This window comes from Gymnodraco acuticeps, unplaced genomic scaffold, assembly GCF_902827175.1.
Source record: "Gymnodraco acuticeps unplaced genomic scaffold, fGymAcu1.1, whole genome shotgun sequence".
NCBI lineage: Eukaryota > Metazoa > Chordata > Actinopteri > Perciformes > Bathydraconidae > Gymnodraco > Gymnodraco acuticeps.
In genome coordinates, this window is record NW_022990701.1 from 4,946,309 (window position 1) to 4,963,911 (window position 17,603).

Genomic DNA, 17,603 nt, shown 5'->3' on the forward strand with positions numbered 1-17,603 from the left:
ACAGACAAATAATTGCCTTTATTTTGAGAATCAATCAATAATTTAGTAATTTATCAAGAAAAAAACGCCAGACGTGACAATTTGCTCGTTTCATCTGGTTTATATCGTTATAAATGTAATATATTTGGGTTTGGTACTGTTGGTCAAACAATAAAAGCTTTTTAAAGATGTCACTTCTGGATGTGGGAATGTGTGTGTATCCATACTAATGTCTTTATTACATGTATTAGAGTGAGGAGAGGTTAAGTACTCCTCTCAATAAAGGTGTATACTGCAGCCTGTTCAGTATTTTTGACAAAAGGGAATGTGTTTCACATTATTATTGATTCACATATTAGCAGTTTTCAGCATTGTGCAGTATTTCAAAGGCGTACAAAATAAAGGATTATTTAAAAAATAATCAATAGGTCATGAAAACAACCCTTGCAGGAGGTACAACAATAAACAATGAAATTATTTAAAATTGAACGAGGGGATTCAGGGGAGGAAAATCATTAATATCCTCTCACACCTTTTCTCCACATATTTGGACTATATCCTTCTGACCACACACACATCATAAATTGAGAAAAAAACAATGCATTCTCAATGATTTTCTGACTCACTGAGCCTCCATACTTGCCTTCCAGTGGGCTGTTTTTGCCCTTATTATAACTGGGCAGGGAGAGTTTTCATTTAAAGGACAGGCCTGCAGGAAGGAGTTGCGGGGGTCTGCTTAGTTATGCGCTTCACCCACTCACGCTCACACCTGGGAGTTGCAGAAAACAGACACACTCTTGTACTTTTGGCCAGTGAGCAGTTCAATTAGAGCAGTAGGGGGTTAAGTACCTTGTTTAATGGCACATCAACGGCAGCGAGTGAAGGAGGGAAAACCACCATTTATTTATTTTCCGCATCATTATATACCCAGTGGGAGGTTTAAGCCGGTGACCTTCATTTTGCAACCTCACTCCCTTGACCTTGAGGCCAACGTCTCTCTTCCCTTCCTCTGTCTCTTTTTGTGTCTTTTCTCACACACTGCATCGCCCATCAACTGCTACTTCAAAGGCTGCCGTTCTGCAGCAGTTATTGGTTCCTGTGTTTTGGCTGCTGTGCCCTGAGAGAATTAAAAGCTAAAGAACCAGTTGTGTTTTTATCAAAGCTTCAGTCAGTCTGTCATATAACGAGGTCTACAGAGTCAGTACCAGAGAGAGAATTCAGCAAAGAAAGAGATGTACATCCCTAACTTTGCAGTGAACCCTACACCGAACTAAAACAAAAATCCAATCTTAAAGGATGACTTTCTTTTCAAAAACGGGAAATACATTTTTCTGGCATCCCACTGAGCTCTTGGAGTGATGCAGCTACAGCTCATGATTTTTCTTTTCCTTTTTCTGGGCATTGCATAGCCCAGTTTCAGCCCAAGCAGAACATGCATTATTACATATTCAAACAATGCTTGATCATTTTTGGAAACTCAAAAATGATGTACCAGAGAAGGCTGCATGTTCTATTCAAAGACTTCTACTGACTTTATGAATACTGCACTTTATAATGTGCACTATGTAACCTCTCGGATTCTAATTAACATAAACTGCTTAGGGTGATACAAGCCATCAATCCAGTGCCTTTGCAGTGTTTGTACTTATTAATACTTAAAAGATAAATCCGCTAGAGCAGCTGTGATTGCAAAAACAAGCTTCCAAAACCTCCCGGTGTGTCTTTTTCTAATCTACAACTTGCTGAATACAATTCCTCAGACTTAAAAATGACACAAGTGAAGCATGTCCGTTCTTAACTCAAACAACCACAAACAAGATCCATTAGAACTCTATTGGAAAAAGCTTTGAACATTTATATTGCCACCAGCTGAGAATATAAACATAGCTCAGATACTTTATAAAATAACGTTTGTATATTGCGATTTATAGAGCGTGTAATTTGTCATGCAGTAGCGTAGAGAATAAGGTTGAATTGTGAGTTGCATTTCAGAGTCTGACCTAATTGCTAACATGTCAGGACATCTGAGAAAGTGTAGCTTAAGGAGCTTCATCCTTCAACATTTGAAGGTGGCTGAAAGGAAGGATTACAACTAATCTCCAAAACAAGAAACACTGTAAGGGAAAAAAACATTTCTGTGTGTGTGCTTAGATGTGTCGCGGTCGCTCACCTTGTCAGCCATAATCATAGAGGAGCCTCCGTGGACTCCCAGGATTGGAAGCTGCGTCTGAACGGAGAGGAAGTCGAGGATCTGGGCGATGGCCTCCTGATCGGTGCCATCAGCAAACACAAGGCCATGGAGACGAGTGCGGGACAGAAGCTCACACACCTGGCGACACAGGGAAACAAACTCAGGTGTGTGTATATTTGTGTGTTATAGACAGTGTGTGTATGTGTGTAATATTGATGAATAGTGATGTGACAAGTTCTGCGTCTAATGTGCTTTATTTGAATAAATTGTACTTCTAAGATTAGTTGTTATGGAATACTTGTTTCAACTCAAACACATTTACAATAAAATATGTGTACTCTTTTTCAGCTATACTGGGCAGCAAACTAATTGTTATCCCAACGGCTACGTTTAGCTTCAAATCATTTTAATTTTAGGCTGCGCTCACATGCATAACAGCAATTATCCAAGAGCGACCAATAACATGTCCTTCCAGCCAATCAAAGCACTGCAGCTCTTCTATTTTTCTCCATTGTGGGATTTCATAGGACAGAGTGGGTTGTATGCTGTACATACTGTAAAACCCCCTGAGACATGTGTATTTTTATATATTGGGCTTCATAAATAAAATGTGATTAATCTGACTGAATGGTGTGTGGCCTACTCCCTGCAGTAAACATTAATGAAGATCATTGATATAAAAAAGCCATAGTTTCCTATAAAAGTGATCATCCCTAATCAACAATGAAGACTTTGTTTGCTTTTTAAATGACAAGGAGCAATTTAATGGGCCAAAATTATTGTGGGGTGCCCACTTTGTCAGCCCGGAACAGAGACAATCTCAACTTTCAAGAAGACCAAATCGAATCTAAAAAAACATTTAGGGATGTGTTTTAATGTTTTTGTATCCGATGAAGTTATTCACCTTTTGACGAGATACCTTTTAACGCTTATTTATTACTTTTACTTCTACTTGCGTTATAAATTAACAATACTTTTACTTTGTACCGTTTTTGTTACCCCTACCATCCCTGTTAATGACTGTACAACATATTTCTAACCTGTGTGATGACAGACTTGGGGTCCGTCTGGTTGATCCTCAGTATAACCACAGAGACGTCCAGGGTGTCATCGGGGCGCAGATCCGGGCGAAGCTCCTGATCGGAGAGGTAGCGCGTCTCGCCCATGATGACACCCACACTGAGACCTGGAGGCTTCTGGGACGCCGCAGGCACCATCATCTGGGAGAGTAGGAGCAACATCCAGCCCACTACACCCATCATACCCTGAGAGCACACAAGCACGGAAAATTAACCCAAAGTACCATCTTGTCAATGTAAGTAACAAAGCTGAAATAAAAAACAAGTGACAATATTTCTTTGTCTTGTCATGTAACCAAACTTCCTGTAGGTAGTGCGTTCATCTTTCAATCAGAAGGTTGTGTGTTTGATCCCAGCCAACATGTAGGTGTATCCTTGGGCAAGATACTTCAACCCGAGTCATTCCCGATGGTATGGCCAATGGAGTGTGAATGTTAACTTCCTCGAGCAAGTGGCTCTGTATGAATGAGGTGTGAATGGATGAATGTACAAGCGCTTTTAGAGGTTGTAAAGATAGAGAGCTATATTTATCTACTTTCGACCTCTCTTTCATTCACCAATGATTACGTTTTTAGTATTCAACTGTAGGAACTGTCAAACTCCCAATCTTCAAATTGTGTGCATGACCTGCTTTACTTCCTGATTTACAGCTGCCCATATTTAATATAGAGACTATAGATTCATCATATAAGTATATAAGTCTGGGTATTATTTATTATTTTAATCAAAGAAAAGTAGTGGTTCGTAGTTTTAGTCTGTAGACATTTTAGTCTTCAGATTATATTAAACATTTGACTCTCTCTAGTCCAGCAAAAAATATCATCTTGTTTCTTTTTCACAAGCCCTGCTTATATTTTCCCTGTGTCCTACATGAACTCCCACTTCTTGCTATCTTGGTTTGCTTGAAAGAAATTGAGTCACACCTTTTCAAACAAGTAAAAAATCGACTTCACCGTGCTGTGGACAGAATAATATATTTCGGACCATTGGGATATAAGAGTCTTGTTTATTCTGAAAATGTCTTCAAAAACGCTGTAAGTGCTGTAAAATGACCGGCTGGGTTTCTCAAAGAGTGGCTTGTGCTAGGAAAAACAGTGCAGAATGTGAGCTGAATGTGATTATTAGTGCATGTCTCAACTGAAATGCCAAAGACTACATGATAGGAACAAACTGGAGCTGGAAGGTACTGTCCTCATTCTGTCTTCCTCTATTCAACAATCACACATTTCATTTTTCAAAGTGTGCAACCATTGGTTGAGCAGGGTTAAAGGCGAACTTTATTTTTGCAAAATAACTAATCGGGCTTCATGAGACACCCTAAATCTCTCTTCCACTGTCTGCCTTTATTTGAACATAATCTATGCCTGTAGGCAATGTTCAAAGTAAAGTGTTAGCTATTAATGGACAAAATAACCCTGAAATAAATGTCATCTGATTTACCCAAGTCATGGGGGTATGAGGGGAAACATTCCAAAACGCTAAAGGCACACAAGTGTCTGCATCAATCAATAACATTCACAAAATGAAAAATAACGTTTCTTTCAACTCTATATCCTAACCGAATTCCAGTCTAATACAGAAGAGTTTAAGCTCCTGTTCCCACTTCAACTTACTCTGTGTTACCTTTTCCTGTAATGTGAGCAGATCTAAGAGGAGCAGATGAGTAGAGCAAATGCAGTGTGAAATGCCTTGGGCTGAATGAGAGCTAATGAAACCATGATGCGAATGCTACGTTGCATCTCAGCCAATTTCTTACACCACCACAGTCCAGCAGAGCTGAAAAACACCCCAGGAGGAAACATCACGTCCACAACATTAACCCAGTGTCTCTGTATCTCTTCATCCTGCCCTCTCCTCGTTTTTTTAACTTTGCATCCATGTATGCTCTTCATATTTATCCCAATAATTTGCTCTTAATGTGCCTCAGCTTTGAACTCTTTCTGTAATTCTGCCACTCTGCCTTTCCGGATGGGTGAGTGCGTATATCTGATCCATGTCATCTCACACCCGGTCTAATCAGGCCAGTTAGTCAAGTCAGTACTTTCCCAGCTTGCTCTCTCTGCCCTGGCGCCCACAGACTAGCCTGCAGCTCCAGCAGCACTTAGCATACGCCGCTAAATCACACACCGCTACACGTCCTGTCCCAGGAAATTAGTGTCAGCACCAACCAACAGGACAAGATTACACTAACTTTCCCTGGAGTTAGCATAAAAGCTAACATCACTAGATGAAGTGTGCTGTGCCACAGCCTTCTAAATGGTCAACATAGCAGGAAAACTTTGGGTCACTGGGAGTTCCCGCTGTCATGCAGCACTTGCATGTCTGCTAAAAATCATTTCCGCTGACTCTTGTGATGAGCATCCAAAATATATGTAACCGTATATAATGTCTTAGTATTTATGCTAATATTTCCAAAAAAAGGAAATAATACAAGACCTTAATAATGTAACAATATGCAGCAGAATAATTGTTCCAGTGTCCTGCTCTTCAACAATGTGTTTTAATGGTAGAAGAGTAACCAAAAGCTGATTTACCGCAATAAAACATGGGAGCTGTTATTTGTCATCATCTAAACATGTTTCCTCAATTGTACAAATGTGCCTCTAAGCAGCAAATCAGTCTTGTCTATTAATGTTTTTATTTTCATGGCTAAAGTTAAAGCTAGATTTGTGAAAATTATGTCTTTCTCAAAGCTATGAAAAACACACCATGTGTTCAAATGGGATCTGGCGTTAAGAGGCCCTCAAGCTGCTTCAGGGACAATGAATCAGAGGACGTCATTGTGCACAATGTAACACAACCCAGAGTGATTTGACTGGGATATAAGCACATCTTTTGGTTCAACAATGTTAGCCCTAACTCCTATTAAATAAAGCTCATGTGGGTGTAATTGCTTAAATCTATCAGTCCACAATTTCATTCTTTCATTCATCGCCAATGAAGCAGCTCTACAAAGTGTCTCTAGATGACAACACAAATTAGGCTCGCGGTTATGTGGCCTTGTTTCCCTAAAATACCTTAAAGAGATATTCCACTCTAATTCTGTTTTTTGAATAGCAAACACTCGACCTTTGTGGGCTTTAAATGGGGCTTTACAAGTTAGTCATTTCCTCATTACCGAACAACAAAGATTAATCTGAGTTTAAATGGATTTAAATGATGGCCAGTTTTTACTGTGGACAAAAAATAATATTCACTGACTGAATCTTCTGAAGCACAACCACATTTCCCAGTGTCCATTAATGTTAAACACTAATTTATGCCACAATGAACATATTTACAAATCAGTTTGTGTGGAGGATCGTTTCATGGCCACAATTGTTGTGTCTAGTACTGTTGTTATTCCTTTTTCTATTAAATATTTCCAACTAATTCTACACTATTTCCCCTACTAGGTATCACTATGACATGCGTTCAGTGCAATGTTAGAGTGAACATTGAATTATTATTGTAAATGTGGATGCTGGTGGAGACAATATTATTATTGGCCAGCAATAAATACAATTGGAGTGGTGAGCTTCCGGAGAGGGATCATCTAAAAATGAATTTTATACCAACTATGCAAAACTAATTCAATAAAAATGTGAGGCCCTGTGTGCCCATCTATTAATCCCAATCTTCTATGTCCCCTGTATGTCCACCTTTATTATCCTATTATAATTGTATCGAGCCTTTCCCTCAAATATTGTTATTAACGCACCTGAGTATTGTGTAGTTGAACCTAAAGGTTTTGTAACATTGAGCACATATTAGTCGCCACTAAATGTAGTTATTTTATTATTAACATTTCCTTCACAGCAAGAGAACACCACATTAACCTTCAACCTACACACTTATGTCTTTGGCATTAAATGAGACAACATTTGGCTGTAAGCTTTCCAAAGTCTCAAGGTTAAACAGTTTATCATTTATTTTGTGTAATGTGGCACAGCCTCTGAGGCTTATGATAGATATTGCCACCCTAAAATGACGTATTGTCACCTCATTTTCTCCCACAGTTCTTTTCATTATGAAATGTTCTTTTTACAATTTGGTTTTGTTAATCCCCACAGTACCCAGTTCCAAACTGAGCATCAGGGCAAGATTTATGTACATATTTGCACTGGCAATCTACATGAAATTAGTGTCTGGATTACTAAAGCAGGAACTAATTATCAGACTGTTTTTTTAGGTGCATCCTGCATATAAACCAGATTTCCAAAGACAGCAGTGAAATGTGGGTAATATGGGGTAATGAACCATGAAAGAAATCAACATTAGAAAAAAGTAGTGATTCTGAACTTGTTAAATGTTAAGTTTCCAAACCCTGATTGAAAAAAGAATCCCTTTTAAGACATGCCACTGTAACTACATGTCAAGTGTGCATCAGCGTAATGCATTTAGAGGAAGTCAAGTTCAAGTTCAGGTTAGGTGACCACAAAGCCACATCTCTCCACACTGTTTGTGTTTTGTAAAAACATGGTGTACTGTTGTGCCTGTTTATTAATGCTGCATTTTTAATTCTAAGGCGCTGTCACTCATTTCTAAATAATTCACTGTAGCTCTCCTACACATGTTTCTGCTGTCATGGTGATTTATGCAGAAAGCAGGATTATTCATTTGTATCTCCTCCACCACAACCTTCCCTACAATTTCAAATATGCACCTGTGTGGTAAATGCAAAGACTTTTCCTTGTAAAATTGACCCTTGAATATTGGGTGAGTCTCAATGTGCTAGAATGTGCAGTCAACCACTTTGATCAAATACTCCCCGTTATGTGTGCAATCCTCCTTTAAATGCATTTGCATGAATAAGAGACGCACACTTCACTGATCGCACGCAAGCAGTGTCTCAGATGAAAGGCAAACTGCGCTTCCAGCCCGGTGCACCTGTTTGATAAATAACATGCACATCGACTGAATTTTATGTTGACTACTGCTGTCGGTTTTGCATTTGCTAAACAATGCAACTTGACAACATTGGCAAAGTTAGCAGTGTTGTCCTCAGTAGCTAGCAGCCAGCGCATAATGTGGTTATGTGTGTTTGATGCTCATACAAATGCAAGATCTGCAAGAAATATACAAATGGTAAAAATAGTTTTCTTTTGTTGGTAAAACCTTTAAAGTGGTTATTTGAATCATTGTTTTTTTTTATAGAAACAGGAGATTAGTCGGTAGCATTTCATGTCTCATTTAAATGGAGAGCAGTTATTTAGTATGTTGGGGAAGATAGTGTTCAGGAGTTAAAAGAAGAGTGGGCCACCCACCTTTATTGTTTCTTAGTTTTATTTGGCTGCTGCAGTACTGTGAGAAGCTAGCCAAGCTTGTCACATTAGCAGGCAGTCTGTGCTAAGTTGTGTCTCAGTCGGGCAAAATTAAAATTAAAAACACATTGCAGATGGTAGTGTGACGTCTTTAAGCACATATTGGAAAATGTTTTTAAAAGGTGTGGAATCATTTGAAAACAACATTTTGCAGCTTTGTGTGTATTTTTGTTTTAATTGGCAGTAGCTTTCCAAAGTCAGTCTGATGGCAGTAAATGTAATAAATCATTTATTTAAAGTGAATAACATCTTTGCTAATACAATAAAAAATAGAGCAGTGTTACATATAGGAGAAGAGCTGCAAAAATTGAGTAACGTCTTGATCATGAAATATTGGTCGCTGCCTGCAGTTACAGTAGCATGTCATGTCTGGTTTGAATTAGGTAAACAGGTGAATCACAACATCTCTCTTCATCGAGGTAAGAAGCAACACATTCAACCTCGGTGAGGGGACATCTAACCTTCAATATATTTCCATTTCTAAAAGGATTTAAATAATATCATCATCAGTCAGAAATAAAAAATGTAAAGAAAATATATGACCATAAAAGGCAACCTTTCTTTTATAATGTTTTCTGTTGATCATATGTACGTGTTTATCATAAGTGATGAACTTCAAAGAGAATATGCTAAAAATCCATAGAGGACAAAATGTACTGCTGGGAATAAAATGTGTTTGATCTGAATATTTCTGTTTGTGTGAATATTTACCTACAATTTGGAACAGTGTTTTTTAAATGTGAGGTTAAAAGAGAGGCTTGAGAGAGAAGGTCTAGCGGACAAGTAAATGTTAAAGCAATGCAACAAAGACCAAGCACTACATCCACTGTATGTTTAATTGGTTTAAATTAATGTGTCCGATACTGACAGCTTAACATTTATCCAGTTGTCATTTTGCCTTTAATCACTTTTAACTCAAAAGATGGTGTTTTAAAAATTCACTTGAAATATTGCACTAACATATTCTTCTGACAGTACAGAGCAGTTTAATGTTCTGAATCTGATCCTCATTTATCGGATTCAGCACATGTTATAATTATCTTGTGACAAAATCTATTAAGTGATTTTGTTTTTATCCACATATATGCCCATATTTGTTTATGAGATTCTGCAATATCAGTACGGCACACAGTGTAGTTATGTATCACCTTAGTGTCACTACTTTTGTTTTGTATAAAGATATATAGACAATATAGACATGTTCTCTAAGACTACAGCTTAAGTCAGAAGAATTACAATATTTAAAGGATATTTCTGTAATAGCAGTGTTTTTAAAAAATGCATAGGATTTAGTGTATTTGTTCCAGATTTATTCAATAGTGTCAGTACAAGTCAACGTCAGTACAAGTGTTAAAGCGTTGCGAGACAAAATATTCTTTCCTATCTAAAGGCACTTGACCAAATAATACATCTCAGAGGTTAGTGATATGTAATCTGTTAGGGAGGGACCAGCAAAACGACCCTGAACCTCGACCCATCACCTGTGGAGTGCCACAAGGCAGTGTCATGGGCCTCATAGCTTTTAAGCTTAGAGTAATTAGATTAAAGTGGATCAAGTCATTTTATTATTAAATTGCAGGAGTAACTGAATACGTGGAATTATGTCATGATTAGGATACAAAAAAGGTACATGTCTTCCATTAAATAAATAAAAACACCCCATTATGATTCCATTCACATGAACACAAATCCATTTATCCAATGGCCTCTGACAATAAAAAACAGCTTTCCCTTTTTGAATATTTCGCTATTATTTTAAATCTGAAGAAGAAGTTGTTGACATAGTACACCGAAAGTGATGCCTTCCAGCTATGAAAATGCATGTGACGTGTCACTAGCATTCTCAACAAAGAAACGTCACATGTGAGTGCTCACACTTAGGCTATGTTGCAGCAGCTGAACACATAGACACAAGTCTAGGCTGGAAAGCAGTTTCCGTTTTAGCCATTTTATTTCTGTACTAATTTAGCAAAACAAACCAGCAAATGTTGCAATCCCAAAGTCTGCCTACACATTTTCTTTACTGCAGGAACAACTTTCTTGCTACGCCAGGTAACAACAAAGCACATTTCTAATTTCTTCCTCTCAAGTTTTACTTCAAAAATCGAGCAGTATTCTCAACAATACCACTCGTTTTTAGACATTAAACAAGTGTTGGTTTGTGCTCAATGTTGGCTGTTTTTGCCAAACATAATTTACCAGTTTGAGTTTTGACGGCAGGAGAAGGAATAGGGATGTCATCTTCCTACATAGCTGGCTGCATAAATACACGTGTGATTGATGTAGCTTTACTAGTTGTAAGTCAAATTACAGAAAAAACAACCCATTAATTACTCATTGTACAGGACTAATTGAAAATGTAAGTACATTAATAGTTGGTTATTTGTTACTCAGCAGGAAAAGTACAGTACTGAGTTACATTATGTGCTACTTTACTCTACAAAGCACAGCTCCATCAAACGTTTTGAAATAATAAATTATAATCTTGCACACGTCACATCACAGATAGACATTTGGTTTAACAAATAGATAGCCTCGACAATTTTAAAGGAATTTAATAATCCATGTTATTTCAAATTGCTTACAAAATGTGTGTTGGCCGGTTTCAGTTATTCAGGTTTCAAATGTAGGACTGAGCATGTCATATTTGATTAAACACACATATTTTAAATGCAAGGGCTGCTAGATATTTCCACATTTAAAGTATTCAAGGTCCAGGAAGTCTGATATAATGTATTTTAGGAATGTATGAGAATAGTTTATAAAGGTTTTAATAAACCAAACCAAAAATATTTGATATTGAAAAAAAACCTTTTTCCACAAGGTACAAGTTTTATGATTAATTTGAAGGCAGAGCAACAGAGCACTTAGATATGGAAATGTTTGCAACAGAGAAAGTAACACATCATAGTCCATAATTATTCACAAACTTAACACTAATGCCCTTTTACCTGTACTACAACTCCTCGATAAAAAAATGAATTGGTTTCAATTGAAAGCAATTTAAGTGCATCCTGTCTGAATATTTCTCATTACAGGTGCACTTTCAGATTATACTTAAATTTGCTTTTCTCTGACCTGGGAGCACCAAGGTTTGTATTTTCCTGAGATTGCTCTGCATTTACTAACAAGTAGTGTGCACCATTATCCACCCACCCAAACATTGCATTGCAAACACAAATGTTTGTTGTCTTCATTTGACAGCCGATTAAGAGGTCTTGTTTGAAATATCATATTTGTATTTTTTTTAACAGTGATGCAAGTGCCTTCTTGCTAGTCCTTGATACAACTGCTTTTCTGCTAGACACAGTCTTTTAACAGCCCAACAGCCTTTTTCCACATTAAAATTTCAGCAATGCAAATGTGTGTACATGTGTTGAGGGACACACTTTTGGCCAGCTCTATCTTCTTCTTTTTTCAAGCTTGTGGTATGTGTGGAACCAGGGGAACAGAAAATGTCTGCAAAAGTTCTGTCATTCATATTTTATTGGTAATAAATATGAATAAACAAGGACAATGCCAAACACGACAAAGGACTCGCTCCCTCGTTCTTCGGGGGACTGCTTTGTGTTTTTTTGTCATGTTTTTTTTTTACTTTGAGGGCATTTGTGTTTTTATGCAGCAGGATGTGAAGCAAAAGAAAAGCACAACCCCTGCAGAGGAAACTTAAAGGCCAAAGGTGAGGGTTGGGCAAAGGGAAGTTATTATGAAGCAGCCGAGCCATGCTGGAGAAGTGTATAGTCAGCAAAGTTCTGACCTTGGAGACCTGGAGAGGCTTTATTATTAAGTTGGTTTTACATTAGAGTTTTTCTTTTTTGAATTTTAATATCATTTCTCTTTCAAAGACGTGAAGGTGAAGCCTTGGCTTGTATAATAAAGATGTAACCTAGCTAATGTTTCAGTCGAAGAACTTGCATAATAAGATATAGCAATACGATAAATGGATACAAGCGGCCGAGATGGGTTTTCTCCGCAGGGTGGCTGGTGTCTCCCTTAGGGATAAGGTGAGAAGTTCGGTCATCAGGGAGGGACTCGGAGTTGAGCCGCTCCTCCTTCGCGTCGAAAGGAGCCAGTTGAGGTGGTTCGGGCACCTAGTTAGGATGCCACCTGGGCGCCTCCCTAGGGAGGTGTTCCAGGCACGTCCAGCTGGGAAGAGACCAAGGGGTAGACCTAGGACCAGGTGGAGGGATTATATCTCTTCGCTGGCCTGGGAGCGCCTTGGGATCCCCCAGTCAGAGCTGGTTGATGTCGCCAGGGAAAAGAAAGTTTGGGGCTCTCTGCTGGAACTGCTACCCCCGCGACCCGACCACGGATAAGCGGGAGAAGATGGATGGATGGATGGATGGATAAATGGATATAATCAACCGCAAGTCAGACACTTTGGAGGATGTGTCTGTGTATATATCAAATGGATTGAACTTGTATTAATTATAAACTTAACAGTGTCTCACCCCAAACTATGAATAGCAGGGTTACAAGAATAGCGCAGTAAGATGAGCTAAGACTGGGCCATCCTTATGAATATACGATTTGATTTTTCAAGCTTTAAATTATTGAAAGGACCTGAACATTTCAAATGACACACGATGGTTGTAGACAATCATTGGTAAGCCTTGTTAGACAATCTCATGTAATGATTGAGTATTTCTCTTTTAATTTTTAACCAAAAACTAAATTTGTACTAATTTTAATGCATGTCAAGTGCACTGCTCTCTCAAATAATCTATTATGGATGAATGTGAAGACATTTATTAATTCACCATTCCTTTTCAACGGACTACATATTGCTAAAAGTATAGGTTTGACATTTTTGAAGCCAGACACATGTTGAAAGACGACCGCTAAAAACTGTAGATGGATTCAATAATGGACATTTCAGCTGGTCCTATTCCTTTGTTATTAACATGCTTGTTCACATAACTGTATTTAAAAATAGCATTTTTTACTTTGCCATGTTTCCCTTTCTGCATAAGCCCCTTTTAGACATGCACATTATCTCGTGATGTGCTGCCAGTTTCGCATGTCGGTCTCATGTTGGGAAAAGAGCCAGAATCTCTTCTGTTCAGTCACGACAGCAATCTTGCTTCGTTGGACCGAGTAAAAAAGGCTATAGCAGCAGAAGGTCCAATAAAACTCATGGTCTTAGTGTAATTATCATCTATTATGCAAACAGAAAGAAAATCTAACTTAATGAAAACATTAAGGTGAATTAATACATTTTAAGCTATTGAGGACATTGTTGGCAATTAGATCTGTCTATATAAGCGTTTTCCCATATTTTGGGTCGAAATCTATTTGACTTTGCAATATCATAGAGTAGTAAAGTGTTACTGAAATAAAACCATGTAGTGAGTTAAATAGAAAATGAATATTTCCACACACTTATGGAAGAATCAGGTAAAAATGCAATATTTTAATAAAGCAGATCTGCTCACCCCCTCACACTAGCCGGATACAACTACAGACACTAACAGAATATAAACTGGAAACATCTCCCTTAACATCAAAACAAAGTATAAAATCTAGAAAAACCTCAAGGCGAAGGGTTAAGTAAAATAAACTCCTCCAATCATAATCATCAGACCCGTTTCCATTGCTGCCAAATGCTCTATGTAATGAATTATGATACTGATGTGAAATATATTAGGGGATCTACGACTGAGAAATGGGGGCGAGCGTCCCTTATGCTCATGATAGTCATTAATTAAGACTCTAATGCTAAATATGTTTAAAAATCTAACGCTGATGAAGCCTGTGAGTGGCTTGAAAACACTCAATTATTATTTCTGTCTCATCACTCTTCCCTATCAGTGACAACGCATTGTGGCTCTTTCCATAATGATCCTGTTGGGTTTGGATGGGTCTGAAAAATTGTGCTGTGAAAATAATGAATGTCTGTGGTCCAGGCAAACATTTGATTACAGCTTTTCGAAAGGCTCCAGCATGGGATCTATCTTTAATCATACATCTCTGGGCACCAGCGTGTGGTCAACATGTGTTTTTGATGTGTTGCTTATCACTGTTAAAAACTGCAATTGGCAGGAGGAGACAGAGGCTTCAAATGTTCCCACATCACCAGCTGGCTGAGACAGCACCTGTCGCCACTCGCCAGCCTGGAACCAGCATTTTACCTGGAGTACTATATTTTGGATGATTTGCAGATACTTTGGGAATATTTGTGGCCTCTGCTTCTTGCTGCCTGGCAGAGCTCTCAACGAGATCATTCAGGGGGGAAAAGGCTACACGCTGACACACTAAATCATGAAGGAAATGAGGTCACATTGATGAAATAAATCTAGTGACTTGTTGAAGATTTCCTGGCAAGATATCCGTGTCATATTATTTGATGATGCTGTTAACACTTGACCACTTATGGTGAGATACATCTCAGTTGCTTTACTGTCATTGCGTTTTGAATGTACCAAATCATGTCTGTCCTACTTCACAATAATGGATTATTATGGTCTATTTTTTAGGCTTTTATTGGTATGCAAATGTTGTGTTTTTCATTTGGAAATTGACAACACAAATTGCAGGTTTTCTGTTATTTGTTTAAATAGTTATCAAACCAGTGCAGGTTTTTTTTCAAAGAGCGGCATATCTAGGGGAATTTGGTGTAAAGTATAAAATCTACCTTAGCACCACTATGCAGCACTTAAATTAGGATCTGTGTACAGATTAACTGGCTGATCTATGTAGCTGGAGTAACATTATTGTGATTATTTTAATAGCATAATAGCATTTAATAGCCTGACATAATCACGCACAGCACACCTTGCTTCACAAACGTACGACAGAGGAAAGTCAACAGCATAATCAATAAAAGCAGAGTCAGTGCTGCAGGAAGTTTTATGTGTTTGTACAAATTGGAGAAAAGAGAGACCTTTGACTCACAAAGTCTAAGAGGGAAGAGATAAAAGCATGGAGGACTTTTACCAAATCAATAATGGGAAAGAAAAAAAAGAAAGAAAGAAAAATCTTAATTTCTGTGGAGGAACCTGCGAAACAAGTTCTTAACAACTTTTCTCAAGATGGGGGATTTATATTTTTATCATAAACATGTGCATTATCCTGAAAGTACGCCCTTGGATGGATCTGTATAGGTGGGAACATATTTTCATTTATCCCATCATAAGATTTTTTAACCACATTTGCAATAACCAGTAACATCCCTCTCCTGCTATCAGTGAATAGTGAAATCCAGTGAAAGACTGACAACAGGCCCTGACACGGACATAAAGGAGCCACAGGTGTAAAGGTGCAAATGTATGTATAAAACTGCGTGAACTATCTAAACACGCAGACTTGCTAAACAGGCCAGCAAAGAAAGGGTATGCATTAACATTTTTAGGTAGGCCAAGGATGTGAGCTAAATAAGCTTTCAACTGTAACATTTTAAAGGGATAACCAAAGCAATGCCATGTGTATACCTCTGTATTTATAAATCTTGCAAAGTGTAACTGGACACTGGGGCTGATAAATATCTGCTGCAGAGTCATTTGTCCCTGTAATAAATACCAATTGTAACCATTCCTAACGAAATCCAGATGTTTGTGTTATTTGTCCAGTGGAAAAGGGGGTTTAAGAAACTTAAGATGAATACTGGCTCAAAAAAGCAACATGAAATCACTCAGAAAGAAGCAGAATTGAAACGGTTAATAGATTTTAAGAGCTTTACAAACATACTGGAAGGATTATGAGATCATAATTTAATCAATTCAGTTCAATTATAAAAATGTAGTTATTTTATGCCCCTCATATGTTCGGTAAGCCAACAGGAAGTTAGCCAGCTCAGCCAAAGTTAGTTTATATCGTAGGCTATACAATCAAGCATGCAGACTTTTAAGTGAAAACACACATTTTCTTAGAGGTTTAAGGTGTAAAATTAACGCTTCATGATAATGCTGTAATGAAAAACACATTCTTGATTCTGTTCGCAAACTTTACTCCATAACACACATACATGAAAAACTTCAATTGTTTTAATATCTGTTCATATAAAGCTCTTTCAAAGAACTAAGACATATTTCCTCTCTTAAATGAAATTCAATGTGTGCTTAAGGAACTTCTATTTTTACAAGAAAAACAATATGAGGAAGTTAATAAAGCCTCTTGTTCTAAAGCTGAATGATGAAATTCCTTATGGACTCAACATCATTGGCACAGTTACACTCGGCACACATTGCCAGAGTTTCTTGTTTCGTAATGTAGCTGCTGGCTTATCAAGATAATTATAATAACTATTCTTTAAAACCCTCTTTTGGAAACACCATTTTGTTGGAGCAGTTTATTATTGTGCAGCTCCATAGTACTACCCCTATGTAATTACGGAGCCCCCTAGGGGACATGCAAAAGAAAATTGTTTTTATTTGAAACAAAAAAGAGATCTCGCAAAACCGTTGCGAGATCTCGCAAGTCGCAATACTTTTCATTTAGCTCAATGTATTTCCTGGTCAGTTCGGCTGCTGCGGCAACACAGAAATCACAACAATGGAGCGGTTCATCGATTTTACTTTGAGCTTGGCCTTAAATATAAAGATATAACATCAGTGCTTGGCAATAGGCACGGGTTTCACAAAAGTGAAAGACACCTCAAGAGAACACTCAGAGCGAGGGGACATGCACGTCCCTCTGAGCTGAGTTATTGACAGATTCGATTTCGCGGATCAATAACTCATGAACATAACGTTGTAAAAATACAAACAACATGACTTTACAATCATAGCCAGGTAGACAACGAGCTACAGAGTCGTTTTGATCAGAACAGTTCGATACGCGCCGTCACCCGAGCAAAAACATCAATAATTGGTCACAATCTGCAGCTTGAGCAGTGAGAGGAGTGCTTAGGGACCGTCTACAAACTGCAACAGGGCTTTGCGAGATCTCGCAAAGGGGTTTTGCGATATTTCGCAAAACCTTTTATTTATTTTTTTCAAATAAAATGTTTTTTCTTCTCCATGTCCCCTAGGGGGCTCCGTATGTAATCTCTAGGGGTGCACCGAATGGGAAATTCTTGGCCGAAACCGATACCGAAAATAGGAAACAGTTGGC

General features: G+C 38.0%; 1 protein-coding gene across 1 annotated transcript in view; it reads right to left on the minus strand.

Moving 5' to 3' along the window:
- Window positions 1-17,603, minus strand: part of grin2ab (glutamate receptor, ionotropic, N-methyl D-aspartate 2A, b) — a 102,571-nt gene that overhangs the window by 75,417 nt on the left and 9,551 nt on the right. Inside the window, exons 3-4 of the mRNA XM_034231245.1 lie at window positions 3,211-3,435; window positions 2,150-2,308 (exon numbers count right to left, since the gene is read on the minus strand). Of these exons, the coding sequence (XP_034087136.1) occupies window positions 2,150-2,308; window positions 3,211-3,435 (384 nt within the window). The remainder of the gene's footprint in view (window positions 1-2,149; window positions 2,309-3,210; window positions 3,436-17,603) is intronic.